Genomic DNA, 16,794 nt, shown 5'->3' with positions numbered 1-16,794 from the left:
TGAATGCAGAGTTCCAAAGACTAGCAAGAAGAGATAAGAAAGCTTTCTTCAGCGATCAATGCAAAGAAATAGAAGAAAACAACAGAATGGGAAAGACTAGAGATCTCTTCAAGAAAATTAGAGATACCAAGGGAACATTTCATGCAAAGATGGGCTCGATAAAGGACAGAAATGGTATGGACCTAACAGAAGCAGAAGATACTAAGAAGAGGTGGCAAGAATACATGGAAAAACTATACAAAAAAGATCTTCATGACCCAGATAATCATGATGATGTGATCACTAATCTAGAGCCAGACATCTTGGAATGTGAAGTCAAGTGGGCCTTAGAAAGCATCACTATGAACAAAGCTAGTGGAGGTGATGGAATTCCAGTTGAGCTATTTCAAATCCTGAAAGATGATGCTGTGAAAGTGCTCCACTCAATATGTCAACAAATTTGGAAAACTCAGCAGTGGCCACAGGACTGGAAAAAGTCAATTTTCATTCCAATCCCAAAGAAAGGCAATGCCAAAGAATGCTCAAACTACCACACAATTGCACTCATCTCCCATGCTAGTAAAGTAATGCTCAAAATTCTCCAAGCCAGGCTTCAGCAATACGTGAACCGTGAACTCCCTGATGTTCAAGCTGGTTTTAGAAAAGGCAGGGGAACCAGAGATCAAATTGCCAACATCTGCTGGATCATGGAAAAAGCAAGAGAGTTCCAGAAAAACATCTATTTCTGCTTTATTGACTATGCCAAAGCCTTTGACTGTGTGGATCACAATAAACTGTGGAAAATTCTTCAAGAGATGGGAATACCAGACCACCTAACCTGCCTCTTGAGAAATCTGAATGCAGGTCAGGAAGCAACAGTTAGTACTGGACATGGAACAACAGACTGGTTCCAAATAGGAAAAGGAGTACGTCAAGGCTGTATATTGTCACCCTGCTTATTTAACTTCTATGCAGAGTATATCATGAGAAACGCTGGACTGGAAGAAACACAAGCTGGAATCAAGATTGCCAGGAGAAATATCAATAACCTCAGATATGCAGATGACACCACTCTTATGGCAGAAAGTGAAGAGGAGCTAAAAAGCCTCTTGATGAAAGTGAAAGAGGAGAGCGAAAAAGTTGGCTTAAAGCTCAACATTCAGAAAATGAAGGTCATGGCATCCGGTCCCATCACTTCATGGAAAATAGATGGGGAAACAGTAGAAACAGTGCCAGACTTTATTTTTTTGGCCTCCAAAATCACTGCAGATGGTGATTGCAGCCATGAAATTAAAAGACGCTTACTCCTTGGAAGAAAAGTTATGACCAACCTAGACAGCATATTCAAAAGCAGAGACATTAGTTTTCCGACTAAGGTTCATCTAGTCAAGGCTATGGTTTTTCCTGTGGTCATGTATGGATGTGAGAGTTGGACTGTGAAGAAGGCTGAGCTCTGAAGAATTGATGCTTTTGAACTGTGGTGTTGGAGAAGACTCTTGAGAGTCCCTTGGACTGCAAGGAGATCCAAGCAGTCCATTCTGAAGGAGATCAGCCCTGGGATTTCTTTGGAGGGAATGATGCTAAAGCTGAAACTCCAGTACTTTGGCCACCTCATGTGAAGAGTTGACTCATTGGAAAAGACTCTGATGCTGGGAGGGATTGGGGGCAGGAGGAGAAGGGGACGACAGAGGATGAGATGCCTGGATGACATACGAACTCGATGGACATGAGTCTGAGTGATCTCCGTGAGATGGTGATGGACAGGGAGGCCTGGCGTGCTGCGATTCATGGGGTCGCAAAGAGTCGGACAGAACTAAGCGACTGAACTGAACTGAACTGAACTGATAAAATGTGTATCTTTTAGTCTGACTTTAAAATAAACTTCTATAAGAAGACACAAAGATCTGTCATGCTTAAGATTCTACCTTTAGTAACTTCTGGAATTCCGAGTGGTAAGGTAAAGTAAAGGTTAGAGAGTCCAGGTTTCTGACACACGAACCCTTGTTTCAAGCCTCGGAGGAAGGGTCATTCAGTTGTTGTTAGTATATCTCTAGTAATGGAAATATTGACCGATGCCTGTATTGGTTAATACTGATATATCAGGGCATCTCTGGTGGCCCAGATGGTAAAGAATCTTCCTGCAATGAGAGAGGTCTGGATTTGATTTCTGGCTTGGAATGATCCCCTGGAGGAGGGCATGGCAACCCATTCCAGTATTCTTGCCTGGACAATCACCATGGACAGAGGAGCCTGGTGGGCTACAGTCCATGGAGTTGCCAAGAATCAGACATGACTGAATGACTCTACTGATATATCACAGACTAATAAAACTGCAGAGCTGAAATTAGTCACTGTTTTACAGATGAGAAAACCAAGGTCTAGGGAGGAAAAATCATCTACCTAAGTTCATACAGTAGATGTTGACAAATCCAGAGGGACAATTCATCTTCTTCATCCAGCACTTTGTTTCTCTGTGACTACAGAATTAACTCATCAGATCCCTACCTGAATTATTGGGAGTCAGGAACCAGGTACCAGCCCATCCTCTACTCCTAATCATTTCCATGACTCAGGTTCCAGCCGTGTCAGTCTTCCGGGTCTGTTTTCTCACCTGTGAAATCAGAGGCCTGGACTAGAGGAACTCCTAGAGTCCTCCTCCCAGACATTTATACAGTCTGTCCTTTCTCTAAGAGAAGATATGTCTAAAGGTCCTAATGGACCAGTTGGAGACTGAGAGATGAATACAGTAAAGGGAACTGGCTCAAGAAGATTCATATGTCCTCAACCATTCACTAATCCAAGCTTCTAGTCAGATACATTCTTGGAGCTTTTATTTTCTGATGTGGGGGCATTTTACTGCAGTCTCACTTTAGGAATATTTTACGCTTTCTTTTGTAGCAGAAATGTTCCGATTACCTGCCCTTTAAACTTGGGCCATAAAGTCTTTCCTTAGAAACTGACTCAACTTTATATGTTGCTGCTGGTTTTGAGTAAATGGGCTAAATCTTGCAGCCAAGCCTCAATGCAAACAAAAACGTTTTCTGGTCAAGCATTTTCTGGTTTGTTCAACTCCATTACAGGGTTGGCTTTAAAAAAGAAAAAGTTAAAACCCACAGAAGAGCAAAACACAAACCCTGGGAAGACAGTTTCCAGCCACATTAGCTCAGATCACCAGGGTAGAAAAGAACCAGGGCCTTCATTGTCCAGACCATCGTCATCTCCAGACTCTCATCTTATGTTCTTCTGCTATTTTAATTTTACCACTTCAAAATGGGGGGAAAATAGGTTAATAGTTTCCATGAGTTTAGACTGTGACCAGAGGCATACTAAGCAATTTCAGAATCTGCAGCAACCACAGCTTGGAGGAGAGAATGGAGGTGGATTTGCTGTCCTCTGGATTCCAGAGTTAGGGGACTCGGGCCAGCACTGTGATGCCAGAGTGGGATGTAAACAATATTCCTTCCTTCATTCTTTCTGCATATGTTCCCCCTAGGATTCTTTTTATTCCAGGTAGTATGCTGGATAAAAAAGTGAAAGTGTTAGTCTCTCAGTCATGCCTGGCTCTTTGCGATCCCATAGACTGTAGCCCACCAGGCTTCTCTGTCCATGGAATTCTCCAGGCAAAAATGCTGGAGTGGGTTGCCATTTCCTTCTCCAGGGGATCTTCCCAACCCAGGGATTGAACCTGGGTCTCCTGCATTGCAGGCAGATTTTTTTTTTTTTTTACCATCTGAGCCACCAGGGGAAAAGCATGGGACAAAGAAACATTCTTAAGACATAATCCCTATTAAAGATTTTAAAATTTAAAAAATAAAAAACTAAAAATACAAAAAAAAAAAAAAAAAAAAAAAAAGACATAATCCCTGCCAGAATCACAGTATAGTATAGGAAACACCCATATGTGCAAATAATTGTAATGCAGTGAATATTGTAAGTGCTATAGGCAACATGAATTAAGTGCTTAGGAAAGGGAGAAAGAAAAAAAAACCAGTTTATTCCAACTGAAGTTACTGAAGAAGGCTTGCCTGGGAAGATGGCTTCTGGTCCATACCTTCAGAGGTCAAAACAGCAAACTGTGATTCCTTCTAGGCATGACAACGCACAGAAGTATGGAAGTTCCTCATTGGTTTGTGCAAGAGTAGCAGTCTGAAACATTAGGGAAATCTGAGCCTAAAACAGGAGATTGCATGTCAAGTGAGGAACTAGCTCTTTTCCCAATGAGGAGCCATAGAAGTTTTTCTGGCAGGAAAGCTACTTAATCATACCTGTATTTTAGAAAGGAAACTGAAAGTCAGTATGAGGATGGGCAAGTGTTACAGGAGAAGAGATGGAAACAAGAAGCCACTCAGGCACCGTTCCTCTGGTTGTTACCAGCACACTGGTTATCTATCTACCAACAGACATAGCTTGCCTCATGCCCATTAAAAATTTCCAGTGGTAAGAGGGAAATATTTCTTCTCCATTTCCATATCCCTTCCAGTTTTGCAGTTTTCTAATCAGATCCCTATCCCAGATTTATTCTAGCTTATAAACTCATGGAGTCAGTCCAAACATCTCAGTTAGAATATTGCATATTACATGTGAAACTCTGTTGTCTGGTAAGACAGCATACAGTTCTAGGCAAGGATGGAAAGTCTTTTATCAATCTTTCTGAGTCTTGACTCAATAAATGATATCAATTTTAAAAGGGTAGGAGGATTTATTTTTAAAGCTGAATATATTTTTAAAGCCAAATAAATTTGACTTTCTTATTTCATTTCTCAAAAGTGAAACCCTCTAGGTTCAACAAACCCTCTAGACTCAAAACCTTCTAGGTTCAATATTTCCATCAAGAGTTCCCAACACTAAATGTGGAGATGGTGTTTGAATCAAGGGTTTAAATGATCAAAACATCATTGATTTTACTGATCTTTCATTGGGTTCTATAACCAGCATGCTCTCTGCGAGTCTGGGTCATCAGAGAGACCACTCTAAAACGTTAAGGTTCTGAGTGATCCTGGTAAGATTTTGATGACTAATCCAGTTTTAGAAGTAATAGAGAAGTATTCTTCCAGTGGAGAACCCAGATTGTGTAGTTCAGAGGTCAGCCAACTATGTGCTAAGTCACTTCAGTCGTGTCTGACTGTTTGCAACCCTATGGACTGCAGCCTGCCAGGCTCCTCTGTCCATGGGATTCTCCAGGTGAGCATACTGGAGTGGGTTGCCATGCCCTCCTCCAGGGGATCTTCCCAATCCAAGGACTGAACTTGCGCCTCTTAGGTCTCCTTCATTGGCAGTCTGGTTCTTTACCACTAGTGCCACTTAGGAAGCTCAACTATAGCCATGGCCAAATCCAGCTTGCTTTTGTAAATAAAGTTTTATATTAGAACACAGTCATGATCATTTATTTACACATTGTCTGTGGCTGCCTTCCTGCCACTACAGCAAAATTGAGTTGCTGTACAAAGCCAGAGGGCTTCCCTTGTGGCTCAGTGGTATAGAATCCTTCTACCAGCACAGGAGACACAGGTTCGATCCTCAAGCCAGAAAGATCCCATGGAGGAGGGTGTGGCACCCCACACCAGCGTTCTTGCCTGGGAAATCCCATGGACAGAGGAACTTGGAGAGCTACAGTCCATAGGATCTTAATGAGTTGGACAGACTTCAGTGACTAAAACACAAAACACATCTGCATGGCCTTAGAAGAGCCACTCGATCCATCTGTTTCATTCTCCCTCTGTAATAAACACTCTGCCTTTCTCCAAATACTATGTGAAAGCACATGAGCCCATATGTTCTGGAACACTGATTGTCATGCTATAAGTTACTATGTAAGTGGAGCTCCTTACATCCCATCCTAACATTGGCATTTTTTCTTTTCCTCCCTAGAATACCCTGGAGCAATGCAGTGTTTGTTCCAAGCCCATCATGGAGCGGATTCTCCGAGCCACAGGGAAGGCTTATCACCCTCACTGCTTTACCTGTGTGATGTGCCACCGCAGCCTGGATGGGATCCCATTCACCGTGGACGCTGGTGGCCTCATCCACTGCATTGAGGACTTCCACAAGTAGGCGATCTACTCTCCCTTCTGCCACCTGATGGTCCTCTTGGGGTCTGATCTTACTGCCTGGCATCTAGGCTAATCTTCTCTCTCCAAGCTATAGAATCTCAGGATTTGGTGGGACCTTAGGAAGAAGTTATTTATTCCCTCCTCCAATGCAGGAAGTGATATCGAGTAATCCGTGTGGTCCTCCAGCACGGCCTCTGCTTCAAAGCTTCCCTTGGGCTTATCCATCACATGTTTGTGTCACCTTAATTGTGAAAAAGTTGAGTCAGCCACAGAACATATTACTGGAAAAAGGCAGGATCACAGGATAGCTCTCCCTGGCCTAAACGTGAACAAGCTGTTGCCAGTGGACAAATTGCCCAGTTTTCTCTGAGCTCTTCAGTTTGTTCATTAGACCAGACCAGTTTCCCATCCAAGACAGCCTAGGGTTCTCTCTAGAGCCATGTCTTTTCCACTCTGCACATAGGAAGTTATAGGGGAAGACATTTGAATTGTTCAGAGAACAATTCAACCCCTCTTGCTAAAGCAAGCCTCTTGCATATTTGGAGGTGGTTTTATGCCATTATCAACATATACATACCTTCCCCTAAGCCCTTCCCCCAGGTCCTCTTCCTCAGGATATTTTCTAATCTTTTGAGGACAATTAGAAAGTAGACCCTCAAGATCAAGACCACTTAACTGATGGGCCTAGAAAAATATATCCCCAGTTCCTCACTTCTCTCCTTTATAGAGTCCTCTTTTATTATAGACGTAATGGTCATGAAAATTGTCTAGCTTTGTATTTTGCTTATTCTTATTTGACCAGTTTGTTGGTTGATCACATTTGTTGCATATTCCCAGGAACGATATGACAGCTCTAGGTGTGGTTTATAAATGGCAGACACAGAAGTTTTGTGCAGCAAACACAAGAATCATCTGAGGCTTGCAACGAGATGAACTTGTATGGCTCGCCAGTTTGGGTTCTATTGCCCTCCAAATATACAGTCTTGTGGGTTAATTTTCATTGCTCTATTGTCAACAACCGGGAGGTACTTGCCGCAAGCAGCTTGGGGACCTGAGATTCATATTTTAAAAAAAGAATTTCCTGACCACTTTCCAGATAGCAGAGAAAGTGAAAACCTCACCAAAAGACATCAGGCTGAATGAATTTAAAAAAAAAAAAAAATCCAGAGGCAGGAATTCTCAACCTGAATTAGACAAGGAAGGGCTGGCTCACTTTGAAAGGGCAGTCACAGCATAAATTGTACTTCACGTTATTGATATTTTTAGCTTCTAATTACACATGAAAAAAAACTTGCATCTATTTAAGGGAAGTGAAAAGATACCAATAGGGAGTGTATTTCTGTCACTGTTTCTCTCCTTTCTTAGATTTACTCTAATCCAAGAAAGACTGATAGATATAATCAGAGCGCACATGTTTCTGTTGCTGGAAAAGACTGATATGTTACACCCCTCAGTTAAAACAGGAAGTCAATTCTGACAAATGTAAGTTTACATCTATGCCATTTATCTTTCATTTCGAGGAGTGGGGAGCATAATTAGCGACTTTGTGACTGGTGACATGTGTGTGGGTCTGAACACTCCAAGAAGGCACACATGAGCAATTAAAAGGGAAAAAGAATCCAAAACCCCCAAAGGTCCCCACCATCGCTAATTCAATAGGAAGTTAAAATGCAAACTATTCAAAATAATGTTGTCTGCATGATTGGCAAGTATGCAGGGGGAGAAGCTTTTTGCTCTTTGCCCCATTTCCAAAAAGAAAAATAAAAGATATATTTTAAAGAACTCTGTTTCTGGGTCTTGAAAGACTAGAACAGAAAGCAGCTGTAAGTCCAATTCAGGGCAGACACTGCATGGCTAAGGAAAGTGGGTTACAGAGAGGAGACGCAGCTGCCTTCTGCACATACTTGGTCTTTCTGAACAGATCTCCCATTTGTGAGCTTCTAGGAAATGCCTTTCCATTCAATTCAACCACGTCTATGAAGAGCCCTCTATGTGCCTATTACTGTGCTAAGTGCTAAAGGAAAGAAATTGCTTAAGTAGAAATTCGTAGAGAGAAGCCCAGATCAGCAAGGAGTTTGACAGGAGGAAAGAAGAGAAGAAGTGCAGGTAATGTGTGAGATCAGGCAAAAAAGACCATGAAAGTGATGAGGTGAGGCACAGGCAAGGATTTGAGCTGTCAGGGCCAGAAGAGATTACTGGGGCCTGAGTAGGCTTCTGGAAGCAGAGTGTTTTAAGTGGGAAATGCAGCTTACTGACAGAAGGAACAGCTCAGGCATTAAGAAGGGCACAGAGTGAAGAATGGCTTCTTTGCACTCAAGGAAGCTCTGCTTGGCTGTAGCCAGAGCAGCCTGGGAATAGAAGCTGAGATGCAGGAGGCCCAGGAGAAGGGATTTATCTCCCCTGCTTAGAATCCTGTCCTTTAAACTGGTGCTTCCCAAACTTGAGCGTGCTCACAGTCACAGATCTTGTTAAACTGCAAAGTTTAGTTCAGGAGTTCTGGAGTGGGGGCCTAAGATTCTGCATTTCTGACCAGCTTCCAGGTGGTCTTGGACTACACTCTGAGTAACAAGCTTCTGAAATGCTATTTTTAAAGCTTTGCTAATGGGCCATCCCCTCCATAAGCACCTTCAGTCGGGGTTGGCCCACATCCCCCATCCTGTTAGGCAGAAACTCTTTCCCATGTGTCATTTCAGATGACTGCTCAAACTAGTTTCCTGGCAGACTGCCTGTATCCCACCCTAACCCCCAATGCACACCCATACACACCACACACACACAAACACACACAGACTTACTTTCCCATTTCACCTAAATGGCCATCTTTCAAGGCCCAACCCAATTATCATCTAGTGAAAATTCCATGGACAGAGAAGCCTAGCAGGCTACAGTCAGTGGGGTTGCAAAGAGTCAGACACGGCTGAGCACAGCACACACAAAGAAGCTTCCTCTGATCTCAAACTCTCCCTAGCTCCATGTTTGAATTTAGATCTCTTTCTCTATGTTTTATAGTTTTGTAAATCCACTATAGATAGCACTTAACATAGCCTGATTAGTGATTAAAAAATGCACATACACAATTTTACAGTAACCCCTTAAATCATTTTTGCAGTATGATAGGATATGCATGGGATTCCCTGGTGGCTCAGACGGTAAAGCGTCTGCCCACAACGCGGGAGACCCCAGGTTCGATCCCTAGGTTGGGAAGATCCCCTGGAGAAGGAAATGGCAACTCACTCCAGTATCCATATATGTTAACAGAACAAATACAGAAATATATAGAAGTCCCTCACCAGTCTGACTGCTGGAGTCTTAGTTTATTTCTGTATTCCCAGTTCCAAGAAAAGCAGATTTATTTAAATCACTCTTTCATTGTGTTGAGCCTTTATTCCACTGTTTGATCTTTCTTATCAGGGGTGTTACATGCATCCATCTATTTGTTTAATCAGCATCCATTTGTGGATTGCTAGAAATGTGCCAGGACCCAATGAATAAGAGACCATCCTTCTCTGAGCTTTGGCTCCCATGGCTGTATAGCAGAAATGATAAAAAGGATTTCTTCATGTTTGCTATCACTAAAAAAATAAGGTCAAGTATATAGAGTTTTAACAAGACTTGGCATACAATAAGTGCATAATAAATGGTAGCTATTTCAACCATCAGAAGTGGTTTTTATCAAATTAATTTTATTATTACTGTCTGCTTAGTGAGCCAAGTTTTTAAATAGACCACCTGGGAGTTTTCAGAGTCCTTAAAATGCTGGCCAGGGAACACCATGGGGACTATGGAAGCCACTTCCAGTCTCTACCCTTTACCTTTTCTCATCTAATGAGGCCAGTTGGTAAGGAAGAATCATTACTCAGCAAGAATACTGTTCATATGTTTCCAAAGAGGAAAGACCTTGAGGTTGAACTTAAAGGCCTAAGCAACATCTTTTTATGTAGAATATAGCAAATACTTCATTCCATTAGATATTGTCTGACTTTCTATCTTCAGCACCAGTCACAATAGTTATTTCTAGAAACTCAGAAATAAAGCAGATCTTGTCCTTTGGAAGCTCACAGTTTTGAGGTCTCCAAAGACATGCAAATAATTACTACTAAAATAGACAAACTCAATGAAAGATATTTTATCCTCAAGGAGTAAGTAATCCTACTTGAGGACATTGGGGAAGGCTCACAGATAAAGTGATAGGCTAAACACTCTTCTGACCTCACAAAGTTTATGGTCCCAGTAGGTTTGGGGAAAGGAGATTTTGCAGCTGATTCCAGAAGCCTGCTTATTTCACTACTGATGACCCAGATTCAAAAATAATCAGGTAGTCCAAAGCAGTTTTTTTGCCACTGAGTATAAACTTCTTGCATAAAATGCCAATTATAACAACTCTGATTACTGCTGCAGTTGTACCATGATCCTTTTAATTTTTCTTTCATAGCAATCAATTGATCTGCTGCTTAATTCACATTTATTTAGATTGCAGCCATACAGATGCCTTTTGGGTGCTGCCAGGAAAATTAATATGTACATATAGAGTATAATGTATGTAAAAATGCTTTGACAACCATAAAGTGCTCTGCAAAGTGTTAGATTACTATCATTATTTCTTTTTAAGTCTCTCTACAAATAGATAAAATTTAATATCATTAATCTTAAAAGCATTACCATGAAAAAACTGAGTTGCACGGTCTTTCTTTCTTTTTCAATCTTTTCAGTTCTTATCTGTGTCCATTGCAAATCATGTCTCATTTCACACCTTCATAAATGGCACACCTAATTTCTAGAAGGTACAGATGGATGCATGGCCTGTATTTGCAGCCTACTGATCTGTTATAAGAAAAAAAAATGTTATGGCCATTAGTCATAGTAAGGAATATTAAGAGTTAGGCAATATTAAGAGTTAGGATATATTAAAATTTCTCACCAATAGTTGACCTCAAAAACATGTGTATATATATCAATATATATACACATACATACATATATGGGGCTTCCCTGGTGGCTCAGCTCGTAAAGAATCTGCCTGCAATGTGGGAGACCTGGGTTCAATCCCTGGGTTGTGAAGAGACCCTGGAGAGGGAAAGGCAGGCTACCCATTCCAGTATTCTGGCCTGAATAATTCCATGGACTGTATAGTCCTCAGAGTCGTAAAGAGTTGGACACAACTGAGTGACTTTCACTTTCACACACTTATATATACATACATATATATGTGTATATATATTAGTATATATATACACATTTCTAAGAAAGACGCTTTAATAACTGGGAGTGAGGCAAACTTACCAACCTCAGGAAATTTGGGTAGAACCTGGTAAGCACATACAAAGTCTAGAAGCAAAAGTCAGGAGCACGTAGGGGCTGCCAAGACCTTCATTTTCCCCTCTGATTGATCCGGCCCAGGATTTGTATTTGCAGTCTTTCCACAGGTGAATGCCCTGCCACACACTGGCCCGTGTGAATTGCACTGGGCCACTCAGTGTGTGGTATGCAGATGCAATTCACACACTCATCTCCCACTTTCCCAAAATCATAATATGTATGATCTAGAAGAACCTCAACAGTCATTGAAGATAAACTCCCTATTTTAGCTAAGGAAGGAGACCCAAGGAAGGAAGGTGACTTGCTCAAGGTCACACGAGGTGGTAGACCAGATGTCCTGGCTCTTGGTTTGCGCCTATTCTTCTCTCTTGTTTTCACCTCTTTGTCAGTGTTTAAGTTCAATATCTAACCAGAACTATCTCTCCTCTTCCAGGAAATTTGCTCCCCGCTGTTCTGTGTGCAAGGAGCCTATCATGCCTGCCCCTGGCCAGGAGGAGACTGTCCGGATTGTGGCTCTGGATCGTGATTTCCATGTTCACTGCTACCGGTGTGAGGTCTGTGGTCAGTGCCCCACCCCCTGCCAGGCCCATCAGAGCCAGATTTTTATAAATATCACAATTATAAAATCTGGGAGAGCCCTTAGTGCCTGTGTTTATTTGACTTGGGGTTTTACAAGAGACCTGTGACCCTAGTTGGAAGTGATGAGAGATTTCTTGCCCGAGGGCCATCTCATCATGTATATAGCAAAGGCAGCAAGTCTTTCTCCTCTAATCTGGGTATCAAAAGGACACCACATTCAGAAAACGACTTCAAAGCATTTTATCCTAGTCCTATGACTTGCCCAGGGCCTCTCTTTTGAAGAAGCTTTCCTGCTTTCTACCAGACCTTCTAAGTGCAGCAGTTAGCAGCTCCCCCTTCTATCTGCAAGAGATAATATGAACTATCTATTACCACCTCCTCTTGACATTGGCTCGTCTAGTCCCATGAGATTTTCCCAAGACATGGGCCAGTAGGGCTGGCCGAGCTGCCCCTAGTCTCTAGGACTGCAGCAATTCCATCTACCACCTGAGCTGTAGCTGACCGCCTCGTTCATGCAGTGTGCTTTGTTCAGTCCTACAGCCCCAGTTGCATGCCTCTCTCTGGCCTTAATGTGAGCAAGTGAGTGAGTGAGTGAAGTCGCTCAGTCATGTCCAACTCTTTGCAACCCCATGGTCTGTAGCCTACCAGGCTCCTTTGTCCATGGGATTTTCCAAGCAATAGTACTGGAGTGGATTGCCATTTCCTTCTCCAGGGGATCTTCCCAACCCAGGGATCAAACCCAGGTCTCCCGCATTGTAGACAGACACTTTACCGTCTAAGCCACCAGGGAAGTCCAAAGAGAATAAAAAAACTTCCAGCTTTTACACTAGGTGTTATGACTAAAGAGCAATAAAAATGTCTAGCCTTAGAATTGACCTGAATTGTAAGTGTGGAAAACCTAGAGTTTATTTTGCAGTTGGAGAAACTGAGGTTCAATGGAGGCAGGCTTCCCAGTATTTCTAGACACACTTGCTCTATGTGCCAACAGGCTTTGACTTTTCATGGTTTTGTTGTTTGTTCTAAGAATGGTGTGAGATGTACCTTTTCTCTTCCCAAAGGAAATGATAGCAATACAAAATAAATTTGTACTGTACCTTTGTCTTAGAATCAAGACTGTAGAATGGGAGGAACACTGAATTAAAAGGTAGCAGACCTCCATCACCCTGGACAACTCACTTCCCTCTCCACAGCTCACTTCCCCACCTGTAAAACGGGCTTGTTCTGGATGCCCCAGTATTGGCTCTTTTGGTTCTAAGTTTCAAGGTGCTAATAGTTGAGTTTCAACACTGCAGTCGACTCTGGGGTCTTTAGGGTGCCCAGGTAATGGTTAATGTTAGGTCATTAAAGGCTCAAAACCATGTCATTTATGTAATTTCTTTCTGTTTATTATGATCAAAAGATTCTGCTTAATTCCATCACTCAGTCTCCCCGAATGTCTCTAGATCGCCAGAATATCTGCTTGTTCATCCATAAAGCTGGCCTTCTTGGGAAGAATAACTATAGGTGCCATCGCTGCTGCTGCTGCTGCTCCTGCTGACACCCTTTTTGAACTTACATTTCATTATTTGTCAAATTCAGATATGAACCTCAGTGACTGCCTCGCCCCCCGCCCTTGCTGTCATAGAAGACAGCAGAGGTGAGGCACACAGCAGTTGCGACCTTCTAAAAGAGTTTCTACTGCAGTTAGCAAGGGCACACACCTCAAGATGAAATACTATATTTTTCTTTTCCGAAGAAATTTCTGTTTCCTGTAAAGGTGAAGGTCAGCGTTTAACTGTCATATAACACTTTTCAAAATGGATGCTCAGGTACTATTAACAGTAGTATAATTCTCTATGGTTATGTAGCTCTTGGCGTTTTTTTCAAAGTGTAGTCATATCCATTTTCCTCTTTGATCCTCCTAACATCTCAGTGAGGTAGAAATTGTGGGAATCATTTTTAGAGTGGCTGCAGGCTTGCCTGCAGTGACAGAGGCAGGGGCAGAACTAATGGTGGTACCCAAGGGCCTGCCCCCCACCCGGCACTCATTCCTCTACACTGTGCTGTGCCCTTTAGAAAGTACCATGGATCATTCCCCGCTCCACACACCCACCCCAAACCTTAGGATTTTATTTTCTTTCTAAAGTTGGAGTAAGGACGCAGAGCCTGTTGATGGCCCACTGCTTAGCAGGAGTCGCTCGGCAGCTTAGCTTCTGACCTGGAATTATCACAAGATTCTGTCCTTGCCCTTGTATATTACTTTTGAAAAATCTTTAAATTAATAATAAATGATAAAGATTTATTCTCTCCTGTTCTTATTGTTTGGGTTAAGGGAACAAACTTCTTGGGAGCCTAAACTCTCAGGTTCTTCTCCTTCTGTACCTGTATTTCCTATTGAGTGACTTCAGGAAGGTCATTTTACCCTGTTCTTATTTATGTCCCCAGCCTCTGCTTCAGCTTAATGCAAGACATATCATATGATGTCCTGGGGAAGAGAAGAGATAGTAATTGGCCTCTTTATGGAAGCTCTGAATGAAAAGAGGAGTTTGTTTCCATTTTCACTGACATCCTTTCCCTCTGCCTTCCTTCTTCCAGGATTGTGGTGGTCTCCTGTCTGAAGGAGATAACCAAGGCTGCTACCCGCTAGATGGACACATCCTCTGCAAGACCTGCAACTCTGCCCGCATCAGGGTGTTGACCGCCAAGGCCAGCACTGACCTTTAAATCCAGTCGCCTGTTTAGCGGTTAGTTGGTGGCTCCGAGAAGGATGAAACACAAGAAAAAAATATGAGAAGAGAAATAGGAAAAAGAGAGGAAAGGCATTCAAGCTATGGGATGGTCTCTACTTCATCCACTATTAACCTTTCTTTAGAAACACCTAGAATATGAGATTTTTTTTTCAAGTTCTTACAATACACATTTCACAGTTAATCATGTAGAACCTTGATAGGCCTTTGTTCCCAAGGACTTGCACATTTTTGCACGGATTATGCTCCATCCCATTCACTTCTGCATTCCTTTAACTTTTAATCCCTATGTTTGTCTCACTTTTCATCTGGTTGAATGGCTTTTTTTAGTGTGGTATTTGCTGTCACACAGTTTTTCCTGGGGAAGTCTGCCAACTCCCAGGTGCTTTTCGGCTTGAAGGCTCCATCCTATCACTTCCACACTGGCAGCAATCATAAAAGATAGTCATTCATTTTCTGTGTATTGAAAAAAATTGTCTTTTATTGCTCTAAACTAAGCATGTCTCTTGGGGAAAAAATGCACAATTTTATGTCAGGTTATAAAGAATTTAAACTGCAAATTACATAGATTAAAAGAAGCTGAATTTGCAGCCATCCCAATTCCAAATCTATAATGACCAGTGGCAGGGCTCATTTGAAAATAGATATTGGTGAGAGAGAACCAAACTTCAGTATTTTTTCTGCAGAAATTACAGATGGGGTATGCTGGATAAAGCATTTTTGGGTTATATTTGAAAAGGCATTATTATGCCTCAAATATTAGAATTTTCTTTTTCCATGCTACTTGGATATAATAATATGGACAAACTTGGTTTTCTCTAGAATATAACTTCCAGTACTGTTCCACTTTTCATATCAGATACATTGCAACATTTTGTTTGTTTGGGGAGGGAGGACATATAAACACAACTAGCAGAATGGTGTAGCTGTGTTCCACTAGAGGAAGATCTCTGTAGAGAACTGTTCGATTTTTTTTTTTCCAGGCCCAGGTCCATTTTACCTGACAATTACAAATCAGGGCACATAAAATTGTCTTGGTTTTGTTTAGTTTGCCTTAAAAAGACGGGAAACTTGAAAAGGTTGTGAAACCACAGTTTCATCATTCTTATAATTCTTCTGCAACTCAAAATACATATTGCAGGAGACATTTTCATATCACTGATGTGACATTTACACCACACTTTCATAGACAATCACTGAAAAGAAATTGCCTTTTTGAACTAAAAATATGCAGAGTCTGGAATCTTTAGTCAGATTCTTTTGGGGCAGTGAAATGCTTGCCTGCTAACTGCAGAACCACATACATTTTTTTTTTTAATGTTCTGACATGTTTCCTTTAGGGAAGGACCCTTCTCTTAGTAGTAGGTTGCCATCTTGTAAACTAAGTATTTTGGATTAAGATTTGTTCAAATCTTTTTTTAAGATTAGGTCAACCTTTTTAAAAACTTTCTGCAAGTATATACTTTTAAATTACAAAGTATTTTAAATATAACAAAAATATAGATAATAATATAATGGATCTCTGTGATATCCAGTTTAAGAAATCAAATATAACAAATATAGCTACATTCCCCTGTATACCCTTCCTTGATTCCACAAAGATCTTTTTCATGATTAGAAAGTGATAAACTTTTCTAGTCTGACTTTTGTTTTTAATTTTAATACTCAGAAATGAAAAATTATTTGTGAATGTTTTGCATTGCAATCCAGACCTCAAGCATCCCAATTACATTTATTTTACTTTAGTAGGAATAATCATAAAGGTGGTTCTTTTTTTTTTTTTTTTTTTCCAATAAGATACCCTTAAGCCTATGGCTCTTCTAAGTCAATCTGTGGCTCATTTGCTTTGGTTACCAAACAGTTTGTTTTAGCACGACCACAGTTAGAGCTTTTCAAAGGTCCTTTGACCATTGTGCTTTCCTTACCTTGTATCCCTTGTCCTTGACCTCACGTTTCTCACAATGTGAAATAAAAGAGGTCCACTTTGGGCAGCATGTGGATTTTAGGATACAATGGCAACTGTATCACTGAATTTCTGTCTTCCAAATGAAAGGAGAGAGCATGCTGATGACCTCAAAGAGTACTGACCATTAGACAATTGGGGTGATACTATCTATAATCAGCTTAAATTGCTTCAGCAATTT

General features: G+C 41.3%; 1 protein-coding gene across 13 annotated transcripts in view; it reads left to right on the top strand.

Moving 5' to 3' along the window:
- Positions 1-16,329, top strand: part of LPP (LIM domain containing preferred translocation partner in lipoma) — a 736,773-nt gene extending 720,444 nt beyond the window's left edge. For 12 of the 13 annotated variants that reach the window (XM_069557960.1, XM_069558022.1, XM_069557996.1 and 9 more), the window contains 3 exons: positions 5,848-6,026; positions 11,779-11,899; positions 14,499-16,148. In XM_069557960.1, the coding sequence (XP_069414061.1) occupies positions 5,848-6,026; positions 11,779-11,899; positions 14,499-14,627 (429 nt within the window). In that variant the 3' untranslated portion in view covers positions 14,628-16,148. Of the gene's footprint in view, positions 1-5,847; positions 6,027-11,778; positions 11,900-14,498 lie in introns of all 13 variants that reach the window. The other variant, XM_069557978.1, reaches the window with a different exon arrangement.
- Positions 16,330-16,794: the final 465 nt, after the last annotated feature.

This window comes from Ovis canadensis, chromosome 1 (genome assembly GCF_042477335.2).
Source record: "Ovis canadensis isolate MfBH-ARS-UI-01 breed Bighorn chromosome 1, ARS-UI_OviCan_v2, whole genome shotgun sequence".
NCBI classification, from domain to species: domain Eukaryota; kingdom Metazoa; phylum Chordata; class Mammalia; order Artiodactyla; family Bovidae; genus Ovis; species Ovis canadensis.
Note: the sequence above shows the minus strand (reverse complement) of the source record. Positions and strands in the feature narration are given on the sequence as shown.